Source organism: Elephantulus edwardii, unplaced genomic scaffold, assembly GCF_000299155.1.
Source record: "Elephantulus edwardii isolate Elephantulus edwardi_28Jun2011 unplaced genomic scaffold, EleEdw1.0 scaffold00099, whole genome shotgun sequence".
Taxonomy (NCBI): Eukaryota; Metazoa; Chordata; class Mammalia; order Macroscelidea; family Macroscelididae; genus Elephantulus; species Elephantulus edwardii.
Window position 1 is genome coordinate 4,792,113 of NW_006399849.1, and position 18,486 is coordinate 4,810,598.

An 18,486-nucleotide genomic window follows, 5' to 3' on the forward strand; every position below is an offset into this window, starting at 1 on the left:
GAAAAAAAAAAGTAACATATATTATTTAAAAGCTCTAGTAGCCATTCTTCTAAATAGCTCTGTTTTGCATGGAAACAAAAACAGCTATTCCCTTCCCCTTTTAAAAAATTTCCTTTATTTGTTGTTGATGTTAAGAGTATAGGTAGCAGATTATTTTAAAAAGATTTATCTTCACACTGAGCACTTTATCTTAATGATCTCTCATCTGCCATCTGTAATGACATGCCTTTCACCTAATAATATATGCTTGTGAAATGAAGTTAAAGTCCTATTGAATATAAGAATTTTAAGGAGTAAATTATGAATATTGGGCTTAGTTTTGTCATTATTTATGATATGTTTTTTTATTTTATGAAAGTCCATTATTTTCCTATCATAGGACAAGTTGAAATATTCCCCCTGTTTCTTGAATGGATAAATGATGAGCTATCTTTAGAAAATTAAATTTTCTTTAGCATTTAAAGACGATGAATGCGAACCCCCAGAGAGGTACCACCTTTGAGTGAGCAGAGCAACTCCCTATGCACTTACTAGGCGCCCAGAGCTACCTGATTTTTTTTCCCCCCTAAAGAGTTAATGACTAAATACTCTTTTATTCATTTTTTTCTCTTAGTGGAACGAAACGGTTGAGCTTTTCCGTGCTAGGATGCCCTTACGGAAACACCGCTGTCGCTTCAAGAGCTACGAACACTGCTTCACAGCGGCGGAAGCTGTGGATTGGCTGCATGAGTTACTCAAGTGCAGTCAAAACTTCGGCCCAGAAGTGACTCGCAAACAAACAGTCCAGCTGTTAAAAAAATTCCTGAAGAACCACGTTATTGAAGACATCAAGGGAAGATGGGGCCAGGAAGATTTTGAAGACAACCGTCATTTGTACAGGTAACAAGGGCATGGAAACCCCGAGGGAGGAGTGGGAGGCGGAGCGCATCCTTGGCAAGTCTTTGGAAACATCTTGACGTGAAAGAATTCACCCCTTCTATTGGAGCGATGGTTCTGTTTGTGATTGCAGTATTATAATAAAACATTACAGTTCTTGCGGCTCCTAGAGAACGCCCTAGAGCAGTCTTGTATTGCATGGATTTATTTTTTTTTTCCTCTCTCAGGAATCTTTTCATTTCTGTAGCACACCTGGAAAGCTGCCACAATAGCATAAGACTTCTCCTAAAGAATCTGAAGGCGTTGAAACAGTAGCTCTGGGCTGACCAATACTGAGAAATGATGAGGAGGGGTGTGTGTATGTGTACTAACAGGGTTAGTGACAGAGTGTATCTGATCTTTAAGCAGAGTTCAGGGCCAGCAGGAAGAATTATGCTAGTAATTACCTGATATCTCCAGTTAATTCGGGTAATACAAGTCTGTCCTTCCTCTCCTCTGGTTTTGCACATATTTCAGTGCCGTTTTAAGAAGGGAAAGTGGATGTCTGTCTGCTCCCACTTTCTTCTTTTTGAACTCCAGTCTGCTTTATTTCTGGAAGTGTAAGGGACTTACCAAGACTAAGGGAATAGGAGAAGGCTGAGGAAAAAGGAGGTCACCTCAGTGCAAAAAGAGGAAACATTGAATGATCTTCGCAGGGCCGTCCCTAACTGCTAAGAAGAAGCTAAGAGGGATTAAAAGAAGAAATAAAGGATATGGACCCTTAGTATTCACTCCAGGAAAAAAAGGAAGGAATGCTACTACTGCACAGTTGGTGGGGGCATCTCGAGGCTCCTAGACTTAAAGCCGCGATAAACATGGGTGTACAAATCTTAAAAATATTTTGACTCAAAACAACTATGAGCTATCATCTCACCCCAGTAAGAATAGCAAAATTTATCGGAACAGCAAACATCAAATGCTGGTAAGGTTGTGGAGAAACTGGAACCCTTATTCACTGTTGGTGGGAATGTAAAATGGTACAACCACTATGGAAGGCGGTATGGCGCTTTCTCAAAAAGTTGCAAATAGAAATACCATTTGACCCAGCAGTTCCACTACTGGGAATTTACCCTAAAGAAATCATAATCCTCTCCCAAGCAGATATAGGCACATCCATGTTTATTGTGGCTTTGTTCGCGATAGTAAAGAGCTGGAAACAACCCAAGTGTCCATCAGTGAATGAATGGATAGAGAAGCTCTGGTATATTCACACTATGGAATACTATGCAGCACTGAAAAACAAAGAACTCATGGAATATTATGCAAAATGGGTGACCCTGGAGGACATTATGTTGAGTGAAATATCTCAGTCACAAAAGGAAAGATATCACATTGGGCCACTGTTGTAAAACGGGACTGACATCGGGGTTGAGGGAAGACAGAGAAGGAGGGGAGGAATGGTATATATGGCATTGAAACAGATGAGGGAGAGAACTGTGTAAAAGGGATATATGATTAGGTATTATTGTCATGACAGGAGTCCAGAATGAAGGCAGTACAGTGGAGTGGACTTGGGGGGACAGATTGTATAACAATGAAAGAGTTTTACTTTTGAAGGAGAAGAGTGAATTGGAGGGGGAGGAGGTGGGCTGGGAGAAAAGTGCAACTATGAATGAATGAATGGAAACCTTAAGTCTCTGTAAACTTTCATTTAAATAAATTAAAAAGAAAAAATATTTTGAGGTTGCTTTTTTCCCCTTATATAAGTCCTTTTGTGGTTTGAGGCTATTAGACAAAATGCATACAAATAGCACTTTTTACCTTGAGCTGGTTATAAGTCTGTGACATTAAGGTTTTCAAAAGCCCTGTTAGTTTATCCTAGGAAATCTGGTTTCATCATATGTTCTTTATTGTTCTGTTAATCGAGAAGTTAGTGGTTCAAATCCACCAGTTGCTCCTTGGGAGAAATATTGGCATAAAGATTTGTTGACTCAGGAACCTGATGAAGGGATACTATTAGTTGGAATAGATTTAATGGCAGTGGGATTAATTTAAATGAATCTGTTGGGAAAGTCTGATGTCAGTGACCTTTCCAGAGTATTGAAGAACAACGTCAGTCTGTAGAGTAAGGTGCACTTGATCCAGGCCATGATCTTTGCAGTTACTTGCTATGCATTATAAAGCTGGACAGTAACTGGGGATGTTTTTGAGGATTACTATGAGATCACTTCCTCCCCACATAGTCCAAATAACTGTCCTAACACACTTCTATTCTAACATACCTCATTAAGTCAGGTTTAAATACTTCTAAATAATTACTAGGGATGACAAAAGGAGAATTGATGCCTGTGAGCTGTGGTGCTAGAGATGAGTAATATCATGTACTGTTAGGAGAACAAATAGGTTCATCCTAGAAAGAGTGAAACCAGGCTACTTTTTGGAGGGAAGGATTTTGCAGCTTCCTCTGACATACCCTGGACATATTGTAAGAAGGGACCAGTTCTTGGAGAGGGAAGTCATGCTTGGGAGGGTGGAGGGACAGCATAAGAGACCTTGGATGAGATGGATTGATTCAATGACTGGGTACTGGGTGTAGGTGTGTCAGAGACAATAAGGTTGGCACAGGATAGAGCAGGGCTCAGAGCTGTTGTACATAGGGGTCGCAAGCAACTAGATGGCACATAACAACAACAACAAAAGCAACATAATTATCTGTTCACATATACCAATGGACATACTCAGTGGTTACTGTGGAAGTTCTTGAATATACTATTCTTAAGGTTTTGTTTCCTCTTCTTAAAGAGGAAAGGCTTTGATTTCCTGAGAATGAAATAGCAACCCTGTTTCACCCTGAGGGATTGTCATAAGGATGAAATGAGGTCACAGTCATGAAACTGTTTCATAAACTGAACTCTGTCACAGAAATGAAAGGTAGTATCAGAAAATAAGGGGTTCAATAAATGCCTTTGTGCACCCCTCTGAAACATTTCCTCTGGTTATTAAAAATATTTGGATATTAAGATCTTGCTTTCTTTTCTTCCCAAAGTTTAATATATTCTATTGTCTATACTTATCTCAGATTTCAGATTAACTTCTTGATTCTTGAGGGGGAAATACATGGCTAGCAATATAAATGCATCTAAATCACATATACTTTTAAAATCTAGGGGGAATTTCTGGCACACTCCAAAACAATAGTTTAAGTCATCATCTTTGTTATAGAATTCTCCAACACTTTATTTGTGTGGCGTATACCTATTTATATAACATAAAATTCTCTCATTTAAAAAATATAGTAAAGGCCTTTATATTTTATTTTGTTGTTATATGTTGTCAAGTTGGAACCAACTCAGAGCTGACTCTCCAGTGATTTTTCAAAGGCAGTTAATCTCACAGGGGGAGACTGTCCACCTTTCTCTGGAAAAGCAGCTAGTGGACCGAGTCTCTTCAAATTGTGGGCCTCAGGATTGGCAGTGCACATTCTAGCCAGTAGACCACCAAAGCTCCCTTTAACATTCTTCAGTTGTTTCTTCCTCTAGCTTACAGATCCAGAATCACCTCTCCCCTTTAACCTTTATTTAAGTGCATGTGTTACTTTGTTTACTTTTTGCCTTTATTTGAGAAGAACTTCCTGAAGAGAAGTGATAATTTATATGTACTAACCAAATAGTTGGAGAGCTCTGATGGCCTAGTGGTAAGAAGCTGGGCTGCAGTCCCGAAGACATGCGGTTCAAATCCACCAGCCGCTGCACGAGAAGATAAGCAGTCTTCTCCTGTGCGGTTAACTGCCTCTGAAAACCTGCTGGAGCGTCACCTGCTGGAGGGTCAGCTATGGATGGGTTGGTTCTGACTTGATGGTACACAACAGCAACACCACCATCACAACCAAATAGCACATAAAGAACACATGCAAAGCTCTCTCACTTAAAAAAATGCATTAAAGGCCTTTATATTTCATTTGTTGTTATGTGCCATTGAGTTGGAATCAACTCTGGGTTGACCCACTAGGCAGGCTTTCACTGGAGAAAAGATGAATCTCCTTCCTTGAGATTAATTGCTCTGAAAACCCACTGGAGGGTCAGCGATGGCTTGGTTGACTCGACAGCCCTACAACAGTGGTAATGGAGTAGTGCTACCAACTGAAAGGCAGGCAGCTTGAACGCAGTAGCTGTTCCAAGGGAGAAAGATGAACAGTCTTCTCTATGCGATTTCCTCTCTGAAAACCCACTGGGTTGCTATGAGTTGTACTCAATTTGATGGCACCTAACAGTAACAATAGAGAGTGAAAAGCTATCATCTTGTTAGAAACAGACTGCCATAGCTTTCTTCTCTAGAGAAGTCCTTTGGTGGAGTCAAATCACCAGCCTTTCAGTTAATGGCCTAGCATTTAGTCACTGGGCCACCAGTACTGAATGTGTATGTTATGAACATGCTGTGAAGGCATAAATGTGTTGATGCCTACATCATAACTTTCTTACTAATTCATTCACTAGTTTATTTGATAGATAAAGTCAACTTCATATTGCAGAAATGGAGGCAGTCACAAGAATACAGATGAAAAGAACTCAGACTTGAGAGTTAGAGACCATGATTCAAATCCTGACTCTCCCATGACAACCTGGATAACAGTAGCTGAGTAACTATGCCTTTATTAAATCCCTAATCTTTAAAACTGGGTTAATACCACCTACATCCGTAAGTAGTGAGTTAAATGATAGTGCACCTCCAAAAGGTCACACCTGCATATCACAGATGCTCAAGAAATGTTAGCAGCCTTCTTCACAGAAAAAACCCCTTCGTGTCCTTTCCAGCATCCTCAATACTACTTATATAAGGTTCCTCTTCCATAAGGTGCGACATTTAGAAGTGTGTTCTTGAATTTCTCCACCTCACTGACTTGCTACCTATTTTCAAAGAACAGGTTGCTCTTGGCTCACAGTCTCCCTGCTCTGCTTTCACTGTGGCTTTGCAATAGCACTAAACTGAGCCGGGCGGCGAGACACTTCAGAGGCTCGGCAGGACCGCACAGCTCTTTGCTGGAGCATGCGTGTGTAGTGGCGATTATCCTGAGAATCATTCACAGAGTCTGTGTGTGTTCCCAGCAGCTGGCACCACCCTCATTAGTTCACTCTCAATTCAGTGCAAGAACAACTTTGCGAATAATCCGAATGTCAACATAGATTTCATCTCAGATTAATCTGGGTTATCGGTAGATGTCAGTAGCTAAATTTCACAACTTCCAGTTTGAAAAAATAGGAAGCCATAATGAATGTTCAGGTACCAGCAGTGAAGGGAATGGCTGCGCTCCCCTCATCACTCACCAGGATTCTTCAGGGGGTGGGAGGAGATACAATAGTTAATGAAAAAATTCAACCTGTCTTGCATTCTCCACTTTTAAAGGGGAGGACATAATCCTTAATATTGAAGTGAAATGTGTTTCTAATGACAAATGCTTTGTTTTGGCTCCATGTTGTGAAGTGCCATCAAGTGTGACTCATAGCAACTATACCAACGACAGATCTGAACCCTGTCCTAGCCTGCACCATTCTCATCATCTCTGACATACTTGAGCCCTTTGTAGCTGTTGTTGTTGGGTGTCGTTAAGTCGAGTATGACCCACAACAACCCTATGAACAACAGATCTGAACCCTGTCCTATCCTGTGCCTTCCTCACACACTAGAGTAGATGTGACAGTCACTGTGTTAATCAACCTGACCGACAGTCTTCCTCTCCTTCACCAACCATAGGCCTTTCCGAGCATCGTGCCCTGCTCCTAGCAATAGCCTCTCTAATGGGCAATCTCCTCCTGTGCTAATTAACTGCCTCTAAAAACACACTGGAGGGCCAGCTATGGGTCAGCTCCGACTCTGTGGTTCATAACACAACAACAACAACATGCGAAGTATGTGAGGCAAAGAGCAATCTGCCTGCAATTTCTCCAAGATGTATTTGTTCTTTTGGCAATCCATGCTCCATCCTTTTCTCCAACACCACAGCTCAGAGGCATCAAGTCTTTTTTCGGTCACCCTTACTCACTCTCCATCTCTCAGATGCATAGCAAGTGATTGGAAAGACTGTGGCCTGAATCAGATGCACCTTAGTACTCAAACTGAGATCACTGTTCCTCAATAATTTAGAGAGGTCCTTGACTGCATACTTTCTCAGTGCAGCATATTTCCTGATTTCCTCATTGCTGGTACCAAGAGTGTTGATTGTGGATACAAGCAAAATGAAATAATTGATTACTTCAATCGTTTCTCCATCTATCATGATGTTGACTATCTAAAGAGCCCACTAGAGTACCTATTTGGCTTGTCTGGGGATTCCTAAAGCCAGAAAGAACTCTGTGAAAGATATTCAAACTAGGGCACAATAGAACAGATTGGAAGTTACTTATCCAAAGGACCTTTCACAAGTGTTCTAACTAAATCTTGACTGAGGTTCAAGCAACTAAAGTTTCTCAAGAGAAATAATCACTTACTAAAGAACTTCCAAGAAAGTGTGACGGATGGAACCAAAGACAGAGTTTCCGTTGTCTGAGGTAAGCACTCTGGTGCCAGAATAAGCTGAGATAACCCAGGATCCTAATTACAATTGGATCAGCAAACACAGAAGTACCGCCAGACAATCAACCAGCTGCCCAGAGGGCAATCTTTGTATCTAACAGCTAGAGACTGCTGATGAGACTCCATGAGGAAACTAGATTTTTAGATGAACAGCAAGGTGTATCCTGAATCCTTGGCGCTCGTTATCACCAAGGAAGACCTGCTCTGCTGCTCTTCCCAGCAGTGTGAACCCTACTCTATCCTGAGCCAACCTTATTGTCTCTGACACACCTACCGTTACCCCAGTCACTGAATCCATCTCATCAAGGGTCTTCCTCTCTTGTGCTGTCCCTCCACCCTCAAGCATGACGTCCCTCTCCAAGGACCGGTCCCTTGCAACATGTCCAGGGTATGTCAGAGGAAGCTTCAGAATCCTTGCCTCCAAAAAGTAGCCTGGTTTCATTCTTTCTAGGATGAACCTATTTGTTCTCCTAGCAGTGCATGATATATTCAGTACTCATCTCCAGCACCACAGCTCACAGGCATCAATTCTCCTTCTGTCACCCCTCGTAATTATGTAGAAGTATTTAAACCTGACTTAAAGAGGTATGTGAGTCTAGAAACGTGTTAGGATAGTTATTTGGACTGTGTGGGGGGAAAGCGGTCTTGTAGAGATTTTTCAGTATGGGGATCATCCCTCTATTTCGGACCTTACATCTCGCCCTGCTGCCTTTATTGGCAGATAGTGGTAACAGAAGGTATGCATGCTTTATATAAGACTTCACTGGCCCTGTCGGTAGTGGTTGAGACCCAACTTAAATGTAAGAACAATTTCATTCTGCTACGGCTGTTTCCCTGTTTTTTTATCTTTCATTCTCTTTACCCCTTTTTACTTTTCCCGCTCTTTATATATGTCACTTTGCTGTTCCTCCTTTTATTTCCTTACTATTCTGTCTCCATTTCTCACTCTATTTTTATTTTCCCCTTTCGGTGACTGGGGTAATCGGGATGGGTGTGTCAGAGGCAGTGCGGTTGGCGCAGGATAGAGCAGGGTTTAGGGCTGTTGTGCATAGGGTCGCTATGAGTCGCAAACGACTCGACGGCACATAACAACAACAACAACAACAATTTCCAAAATAGTGATTTTAATTTGAAACTAAAATTTATCATATAGATTTTATTTGCTTTGTTTAATATTATATCTTCATGGTTCTGCATTTAGAAAGCAGAGTAGTGTGAGTACTTGATTGTAAGACTTATTATTATCAAGCTATAATAAAAAACAACAGTGTGTTATCTGGGATGGGAAAGAATAGTGACCAGAAACTGACACACGTAAAGGGTGGCCAGCTGATGCTTGGCAGCAGTGTTGGATTGATGCCTTGTAAAAAAAATTGATTATTTACCCATGTGCAAATACTGCTTTTCCTAAACCCCATACCTTTTATAAAAATTAATTCAAAATGGATCATAGATTTAAATAATAAAACTATAAAATAGGAAGAAAAATCTTTGTTTTCTAGGGTGAGGCAGAGTTCTTACATATGATACCAAAAGCATGAATCATGGAGTTTTTTTAACACATTGCACTTCTTCAAAATTATAAACTTTTGCCTTGTGAACCATTTAGAGGGTGAAGAGACGAGCTATAGACTGGTTTTTAAATATAGAATATAGAATGTTTTTAAACTATAAAGCATTACCATTTAGAATACATAAGGGAACTCAGCAGTAAAGCTCTGGTGGCCTAGTGGTAAGAAGCTGCACTGCAGTATCAGAGGCACGCCATTCAAATCCATCTGCTCCGTGGGAGAAAGATGGACACTCGCCTCCTGGGTGTTTTACTGCCTCTGAAAACCTGCTGCAGGGTTGGCTGTCAGTTGGTTCTCTTATAGTGACACACAATAACAACCTTAAAAAACCACACAACCCCAAACAACTCAATAAAAGGAAACATTTCATGGACGAGATAGATAGACATCTGACAAACACAGGGAAAGAGGCTCAGTAGTATTCATTAGGAAAGTGCAAACTACATCCCTAAGGAAGTCCCACTACACCCATGTTGAAGTAAAACTCATTATCGCCCAGTTGTAACCCATTTATAACTGATCCTTCCTTGGGTTTCTGAGGCTACAAACCACACAGGAAGAGATTGTCTAATTTTTTCCCAGGGAGCAGGACAGGTAGACTTAAACTGCCAGAGATTCAGACTTTGGGCTAGCAATGCAGCTCCCTAGAGTATACCACCAGTGCTCCTTTGTCAGAATGGCAAAATGAAAAAGAACTAATATGTTGCAAGGAGGGACCAGTCCTTGGAGAGGGATGTCATGCTTGGGAGGGTGGAGGGACAGCTCAAGTGAGGAAGGCCCTGGATGAGCTGGATTGACTCAGTGACTGGGGTAGGGGGGGTGGGTGTGTCCGAGCCAATAAGGTCAGCACAGGGGAGCTGTTGCAGGTCGCCATGACTTGCAGGTAACTCGAGGAGACAAAACAACTGAAAATCTCAGTATATTATTGAAGAGAATGTAAAAATGATACACTTCTTCTGGATAACAGTTTGACACTTTCTTATGAAATGAAACATAAGCTTAGTTGTATACCTAATAATCTGATCTGGTGTATTTACCCAAGAGAAACAAACTTAATGTGTACACAAATGCTTGTAGCTTCTCTGGTCCTTCTGGCTAGGACCTTCTGGTGGTTTGGATCCAACAATCTCCTTGGATAAACACCTCCCATGTGATTTATAGCCTTAGAAACCCAAGGTCAGCCATCAACCAACTTCTTGGTAATAAGTAATGGTTTAAAAAAAAAATTCACCTCAAATTAATGAGCTGTTGGCTCCCTCTAGTGGAGATATTTTGAACTTTTTCTTCATCTTTTTTATTCGTTTCATAAAGCCCTGAGTTCTTGTCCAACAATAATTATTTGGCTAACACTCTCTGGCATTAGATGATTCCTAACCTATAAAATTACAGGGGTTATCAAAATTTTTAAGGTACTTTCTGATTCTCAATTATTATTAAAGATATTTAGTACACATGTTTTCTAATCCAAGGTAATGAAGATGGTAGAAAAGAAATAAAGAGTGAATTTTTCCCCCCCATAAGAGAATGGATGCGATGGATTGACTTAGTGACTGGAGTGATGAGGGTAGGTATGTTAGAGACAATGAAGTTGGCTGAGGATAGGGCAGAGTTCGGGGCTATTGTACTTAGGGTCACTCTAAGTTGCAAGCAACTTGATGGCACATAACAACAACAACAACAACAACAACTTTTTCTCTCTACAGTTTTAATGTCTTTTGGTCAGTGTGTTGTATGTTGGAACTGAAAGCTGAATCCAGCAGTGAGTGAACCTATGAGGGAAAGATGGGTAATCTCACTATGATTTATATAAAAATGATTTCTAGACTTGGAAGCCAGATTGAGGATTACCATGAGTCCCAACCAAATCAATAGCAGTAGATTTTAGAGAAATGAGTTACTGTTGTTAGGTGCTGTGGAATAGAATTCAACTCCTGGTGCCCTAGTAGAATTACCCTATTGAGTTTGCTAGACTATAATCTTTGTAGGAACAGGGTTCTCCTGCAGAGTTCCAGGGTGGCTTTCAAAGGACAACCTTTTGGTTCGTAAGCTCATGCAGAATCATTGCACTATATCTGCCTCCTTAAATAAGGGACAGGCATGCACAGTGAAATCTATGGCAGGAGGAACTTGACGGGCCTTCTTCCTTGTTTTTCCCAGTCTCATGCATTTTCCTTCCTTCAGTGGGTGCAATCATAATTTTTTCAGTTACTCTCTAAGTAGGGAGCTCTGGTGGCCTAATGCAAGAAGTTGTGCTGCAATCCTGAAGGCACGCAATTCGAGGGCACTACCAGCTGCTCTGCAGGAGAAGGATGGGCAGTCTCCTCCCGTTCGATTAACTGCCTCTGAAAACCTGCCAAAGGGTCTACTATGGGTTGGTTTTGACTGGAAGGTAAATAGTAACTCTCTAAGTAGGGTAAAGTTTTTGAGTTTTCTTGATAGGTTTTGACCTTACACAAGTTCTAGCTTTCACAGGTCTTGTTCTGTAAAAATGTTGAGTAGCAGAACCAAGAAGGTATTCAGTGACTGACATGATAGATCTGAGTTGACACATGTACTTTGTTTCACCAGCATGGTGTTTTTTCAGTCTTTGAATTTTTTTTTATTATTAAATTTTATTAATTTTAATGAACATTTACAGAGATTTTGGGTTTTTATTCATTCATTGTTGCACTATTTTCTCTACCCTCCTCCCCAGTTTGTTCTTCTCCCCCCCCCGAAAGTCTGTTTTAATTGTCCATTTGCCACAGTGCTTGTCAAAGCCAGTTCTGATTAATCTCCTTTGTCAGTGTGTCCTTTGCCATTCACTATCACTCCTCCCTGTCATTGAATTTTTAAAATTTTGTATTTGTGTTTTCACTTTGTATGTTTTTGAAGATGATACATTCCTATATGGTTAAACATTTACAAAGTACAAAAGAATATATACAATGAAAAGTCTTCCTAGTACTTCCCTCTTCCAGTCATCTGGTTCTCTTCCTTGATGTTATTGGCATCTGGCACACAGGCCTACATGTCTTTCCATAGGGCAAGCCATTTCATGTGCCCTGTTTCCCACCAGAACGGTGCATCACACTGTAACACAGTTGTGCTGTTTGCCTGTCACTCTGTGGGCCTGTGCTAGATATTTTGAGGATCTCATGACGGAAGATGGGAGAACTTCATCTTGGTACCTGACAATAAGATTGAAAATGAAACAGAACGACAGAGAGCAACTCAGTTGTTTCAAGTTGCTTCTGGCTTGTGGTGCCTCCACGTGCATCAGACTAAAACTCTGTGTGCTCCATAGGGTTTTCAGTGAGTAATTTTCCAGAAGTATGTTACCAGGTGTGATGGGCTGAACTCTGTCCTTCAAAAATACATGTTACAAATCCTCACCCCATGACAGTCATAATCCCCTTTGGGAATGGCATAAAAAAGTTATGTCAGTGAGGCCCTTTTCGAGCAGAAGGTGTGTTAAATCAATCTCTGTTGAGATAGATAAGAGATTAAGCAAGCGAGCATGTTAGCAGAGCCAGGGGAATGTAGGCATTTTGCCACATGAAGATCACTGAGGAGCCTGAGCAACAATGACTGATCCTCAAGCCTCTGTAACTGGCCGGGTTCTGGTGGCTTATTCTGTAGAGAGTTGGGCTGCTGATCCAAAGGTGACACCTCTCTGGCAGTTCGAATCCACCAGGAGATGGACAGTCTCCTTCTATGTGATTTACGGCCTCAAAAACCTGCTGGAGGGTCAGCTCTTGAGTTGGTGCTGATTCCACAGCAGTGTGTTTGAGGGCTTTTTTAAACCTCTGAAACTGTGAGAAAATAAATTTCTGTTACTTAAGGGTTTTTCCTGTTATAGCAGCACTTGATTCCCAATACACCAGGCCTTTCTTCTGAAGTGCCACTAGATAGACTAGAACTTTGAACCTTTAGGTCAGGTGCTAGAACTGTTAGCCATTTGCACCATCCCGGGACTTCAAAGAATGGGATAGAATCTGGATAGTAAGAGATGGGAAGATGGAGTCTATTTTGGGTGATAAGGATGATAAGAATGATAAGACAAAGACTGCTACCCTTAAATGTATAGGGTGTAGTGGGAGAATAGCATACAGACCTGGCTGGTCAGAGGTCTTAGGGCAAGAAAGCTTAGGGAATAAATGTGGTGGAGTTTTTTTAAAATGATTGTCCATGAAATAAACTTTTTGCTTACAAAGTGAAGGTTGGCTATGCTAAACTTACTTTTTTGATCAAGAAGTGACATGATGAAGCCTGTGTTTTAGGATGTTAATTGTTAGTTGTTTTTGTTAGATGCCGTCAAATCGAGTTTGACCCGTAGGGACCCTATAAACAACAGATCTGAACCCTGCCCCATCCTGTGCCATCTTCACATTTTTTTTAAACATTAGAGTCCATAGAGACAGTCACTGTGTCAGTCCACCTCGTTTAGGGTTTTCTTCTTTTTCTCTGATGCTCTGCCTTTCCGAACATCATGTCCCTTTCCAAGGAATAGCCTCTTCTAACAACATGCCAGAAGTATGTGAGATGAAGATTTGTCATCTTTGCCTCCAAGGAGCACTCTGATTGTACTTTCTCCAAGACGTATTTGTTCTTTGGGTAGTCCATTCCAAGTGATATTCAGCTCCACCCCACAGCTCAAAGCATCACATCTTCTTTTGTCATCCTTATTCATTGTCCAGCTCTCAGATGCATTAACAAGTGATTGAAAAGACCATGGCCTGAGTCAAATTATATTTAGTCCTCAAACTGACATCATTGTTTCTCAATAATTTGGAGAGCTTTTTGACTACAGACTTCCCCAGTTCACTGTGTCTCCTGATTTCCTGACTGCTGGTATGAAGGATGTTGATTGTGGATCCAAATAAGGTGAAATCATTGACAACTTCATTCTTTTCTCTGTCTATCATGATGTTCCTTATTGGGGCCAGTGGTAAGAATTCTTGTTTTCTTGATGATGCAATGCAATCCATATTGAAGACTGTTCTTCTGCAACAAGTGCTTCGAAGCCTCCTCATTTTCAATGCATAACGCAGGTTATTGATGAGTCTTCCTCCGATCCTTATGCAACAAATTTCTTGGAGTCCAATTATTCTTAAATAATTTCCTCAGCAAACAGTTTGAATAGTTATGGAGAAAGGATATAACCCTGACACATTTCTTTCTTAATTTTAAACCATATAGTGTTCCCTTACTCTGTTTGCATAACAGCCTCTGTTTAGAATAGAGTTAGAATATTTTAGAATACAGTTCATCAAATGATAGTTCTTGTTGAGTCGCAACTAACCATAGCTGGCCTGCCAGCGAGTTTTCGGAGGCAGTGAATCGCGTGGGAGGAGATCGCCCATCCTTCTGCAGAGCAGCGGGTGGATTCAGACCACGTGCTTTCGGGATTGCAGCGCAGATTCTTACCACGAGGCCACCAGAGCTCATTAAATGGTATAGTAGATTTAATAAGATTATGTAAATGGAAGAGTGTCTAGTGAGAGTTTTGAAAGAGTAGGGTTGAACATGCCTGAATGAGAATGCCTGCTATGGGTTAAAAAGGAAGGGAGAACGAAATTAGCATTTTATGGCTAAATTCCTGGCCCGACCCTGGAGCTGCTTTGCAGGCTTTAAACATTTTCGTGCTGATCACATGCCCAAAGTGTGTAAGACAAACGCTCTCCTTTGTTGAAGGATCCTCTGACTCGCTTCTGTCAAGACAGCTTGTTTGTTCTTTTGGCAGTTTATGTATAGTCAGTGTACTTTACCCACACTACATTTCAAAGGCATCGATTCTTCATTCAGCTTCCTTATTGTGTCCAACTTTTACATATATCTGAGGATAAAAATACCAAAGCTGGAGACAGGCGTATCTTAGTACTCAAAATGTTATCCTTGCTGTTCATTCATCACAGTAGAGAGAACTTGGCAGCACGTTTGTTTAATGTGGTGTTTGATTTCAAGTTACATTGGTGTGCTTAATGTGATAGGATGTCCTGAGTCATAAAAGACAACTCATGATTTCTATAGCATTCTTTCTAGGTTTGGGATTTTTGTTTACTAATTCAAAATTGAGAATACCATGGACTGCTAGGAAAACAGATTTGTCCTGGAAAGGGTTAAACCGGGTGGCTCCTTGGAGGCAAGGATTCTGAGGCTCCGTCTAACATACTTTGGACATGTTGTGAGGAGAGACTGGTCCTTGGAGAGGGACATCATGCTTGGGAGGGTGGAGGGACAGCGCAGGAGAGGAAGGCCCTCTATGAGGTGGATTGATTCAGTGACTGGGATAATTGGATGGGAGTGTCAGAGACAGTGAGATTGGCACAGGACAGAGCGGAGTTTAGGGCTGTTGTACATAGGGTCGCTATGAGTCGCAGGCGACTCGACGGCACATAACAACAACAACAACAATTTAAAATTGGGAAAGGTGTACACCAGGGATCTGTCCTATCTCCATACCTTTTCAACCTGTATACAGAGCAGATTATCCAAGAGGCTGGGCTCTCTATGAGAAGTGTGGCATCAGGATTGGTAGAAGATCTATTAACAATCTGTGTTATGCAGATGACACAGCCCTGCTTGCTGAAACTGAGGAGGACCTGAAGCACCTGCTGCAGAGTGTCAAGGACTGCAGCCTCCAATATGGATTGAGGCTCAATGTCAAGAAAACAAAGATTCTCACCTCTGGACCAATTGGCAGCATCAGGATGGATAGTGAAGAGATTGAGATTGTTAACAACTTTAGTTTGCTTGGCTCCATGGTCAACACTCTTGGCACCAGCAGCCAGGAAATAAAAAAACGTATTGCGATGGGAAAGTCAGCTGTTAGGGACCTCTCCAGGGTACTGAAGAGTAGTGGTGTCACTCTGGAGACTAAGGTTTGTCTGATACAGGCCATGGTCTTTGCAATCACTTGTTATGCATCAGAGAGCTGGACAATGACTAGGGAGAATAGAAGGAGAATTGATGCCTTTGAGCTGTGGTGCTGGAGAAGAGTATTGAATGTACCCTGGACTGCCAAGAAAACAAACAGATTCATCCTAGAGAGGGTTAAACCAGGCTGCTGCTTGGAGGTAAGGATTCTGGAGCTTCGTCTGACATACTTTGGACATTTGTAAGGAGGGACAGGTCCTTGGAGAGGGACATCATGCTTGGGAGGGTGGAGGGACGGGGTAATCGGGATGGATGTGTCGCAGGCAGTGCGATTGGCACAGGAATAGAGCAGAATTTAGGGCTATTGTACATAGGGTCGCTATGAGTCGCAAGTGACTTGATGACACATAACAACAACAACAATTCATGCTGACTTCAAGCCTATCATTTATCTCTCCATCCTGACCTGATTATGGCTGTAGATCCTGTGTTTCATGTTCTCTGTCAAGTTTCTTTTGCCCTTCTTCTTATACTTTTTTTATACACTTATTCTTTACCAACTTGCTCTTGACATTTTCTTTGTATTTAAGCCCTTATTCAAGTTATTTCTTACAAATTCATGATGCCTCAGTGACTCAACTTTGCTTGCTGAAAGTGAGGAATATATGAAATACTTGCTAAAATACTTGTAAAAGATCAAGAACTACAACTTTTGGTATATATTGCATCTAAACATCAGGAAAACAAAGGTCCTCATCACAAGACTGATAGACAACATCATGACAGATGGAGAGAGGATTGAAGCTGTCAGTGACTTCATTTTGCTTGTATCCATAATCAATACCAGCAAACAGCAAATCAGGAGGTGAATTGTGTTGAGCAAGTCTGTTGCAGGGACCTCTCTAAATACTGAAGAGCAATGATGTCTATTGGAGACCAAGGTGTGCCTGATTCAGGGCATGGCTTTCTTAATCATTAGAAAGCTGGACAATAAATAAGGATGCCAGAAACACTGATGCTTTTGAGCTATGGTGTTGGAAGAGAGTACTAAATATCGCATGGACTGCCGAGAGAACGAATAGATGTCTTGGGAAATGTGCTTCTTGGAGGCAAAGACGGCGAAGCTTTGTCTTACATACTCTGGATATGTGGCAAGGTGAGGCTATTCCTTGAAAAGGAGCATTGTGCTTAAACTGATGGGGAGCCAGGGAGGGAGACGAAAACTCTCAAAGAGACAAATTGACACAGTGACTTTAGTGATGGGCTCTAGTGTGTCAGACATGATGAAGATGGCACCGGATAGCACAGGATTGAGGTCAGCTGTTCATAACAGCAACATGTTGTTATTGAAAGGTGCCGTGGTGGCTTAGTGATTATACAGTTGGCTGCTAACCGAAAGGTTGCCAGCTTGACTTTACTGGTGGCTGTGTGAGAGAAACATGTGGTAATCTACATTCTTGGAAACCCCATGAGGCAGTTTGATTCTGCTCTATAGATTCCTTATGGGCCAGAATTGGTTTGGTAATTCAAATAGGTTTGAATTATTAGCCAAAGAATCTCAGTGGTATAGTGGTTAAGCACTTGGTCATGTGAACTCTGTAGTTTGAACTCAGGAGCCACTCTGGAGAAAAGACCTGATAATCTGCTCACATTAAGATCACAGTTTGGGGAAACCCTGTAAGACATTTCTTCTCTGCCATCTAGGTTTGCTGAATTTGTATTGAGGGCATACAGTAGTGTCAATGGTTATTATCCATGGGCTTCAGTAGTGGAAAGTAGGCAGTAGAATCTAGAAAAAGGAAAGACTTTCTGAGGGTTCTTTTATTTTAGACAGGAGAGAAAGTTCATTTGGCCGGTAAACATAGGTCGAGCGTGAATACTTATAGGTAAGATTATTGTTAGCCACAAGTCGGATTATTAGAGATCACATAGGCCTTAACTAGGGTTCTTCAATATTTCTAAGCTGTTACTTGCTGTTAAGGATGGGAATGAGTTATAAGAAGCAGATTGCAAGACTAGATTTATAAAGACTTGAGGCCAGATAAGCATAGTTTATTTCAATAGTTCAATATTTTTATGCCATTGATATCTGGTCAGCAATTCACCAGTTGCTTGAATAATTCAAGTCTCTGTTATCTAGTATGTATTTGATGAATTCCATTAGGTAAATCTGTCAGGACTTCTGCAGAGTGCTGAAGAGCAATGATGTCAGTGTGAAGACTAAGGTGCACCTAATCCAGGCCATTGTCTTCACTGTTACTTGCCATGCATCAGAGAACTGGACCATGGCTAAAGATGACAGAAGAAGATTGGATGCCTTTGAGTTGTGGTGCTGGATAGGATTATTGAGCATACCATGGACTGCCAAGAGAACAAACATGTCTATTTTGGAGCAGCTGAAACAAAGTTGCTCCCTAGACACAAGGATTTTTGTTTTATATTCGTTTGCTTGCAAAGTTTGTATACATTGTTTTTCACTCCCATTGTGTTTCATATAATCATTCCCATTCACTATATTTTATAAAATTAATCAACATTGAACTCTACGCACCATTGCTCTGTCTTCCAGATCCCCATTGGATCTTTCCCATTTCCTTTACCCACCCCTCCCTCCATCAGATTGTGCGAACCTATG

General features: G+C 41.2%; 1 protein-coding gene across 1 annotated transcript in view; it reads left to right on the top strand.

Moving 5' to 3' along the window:
- Positions 1 to 619: 619 nt before the first annotated feature.
- Positions 620 to 18,486, top strand: part of LOC102863518 (DEP domain-containing protein 1B-like) — a 115,468-nt gene continuing 97,601 nt past the window's right edge. Inside the window, exon 1 of the mRNA XM_006891539.1 lies at positions 620 to 879. Within this exon, the coding sequence (XP_006891601.1) occupies positions 647 to 879 (233 nt within the window). The 5' untranslated portion in view covers positions 620 to 646. The remainder of the gene's footprint in view (positions 880 to 18,486) is intronic.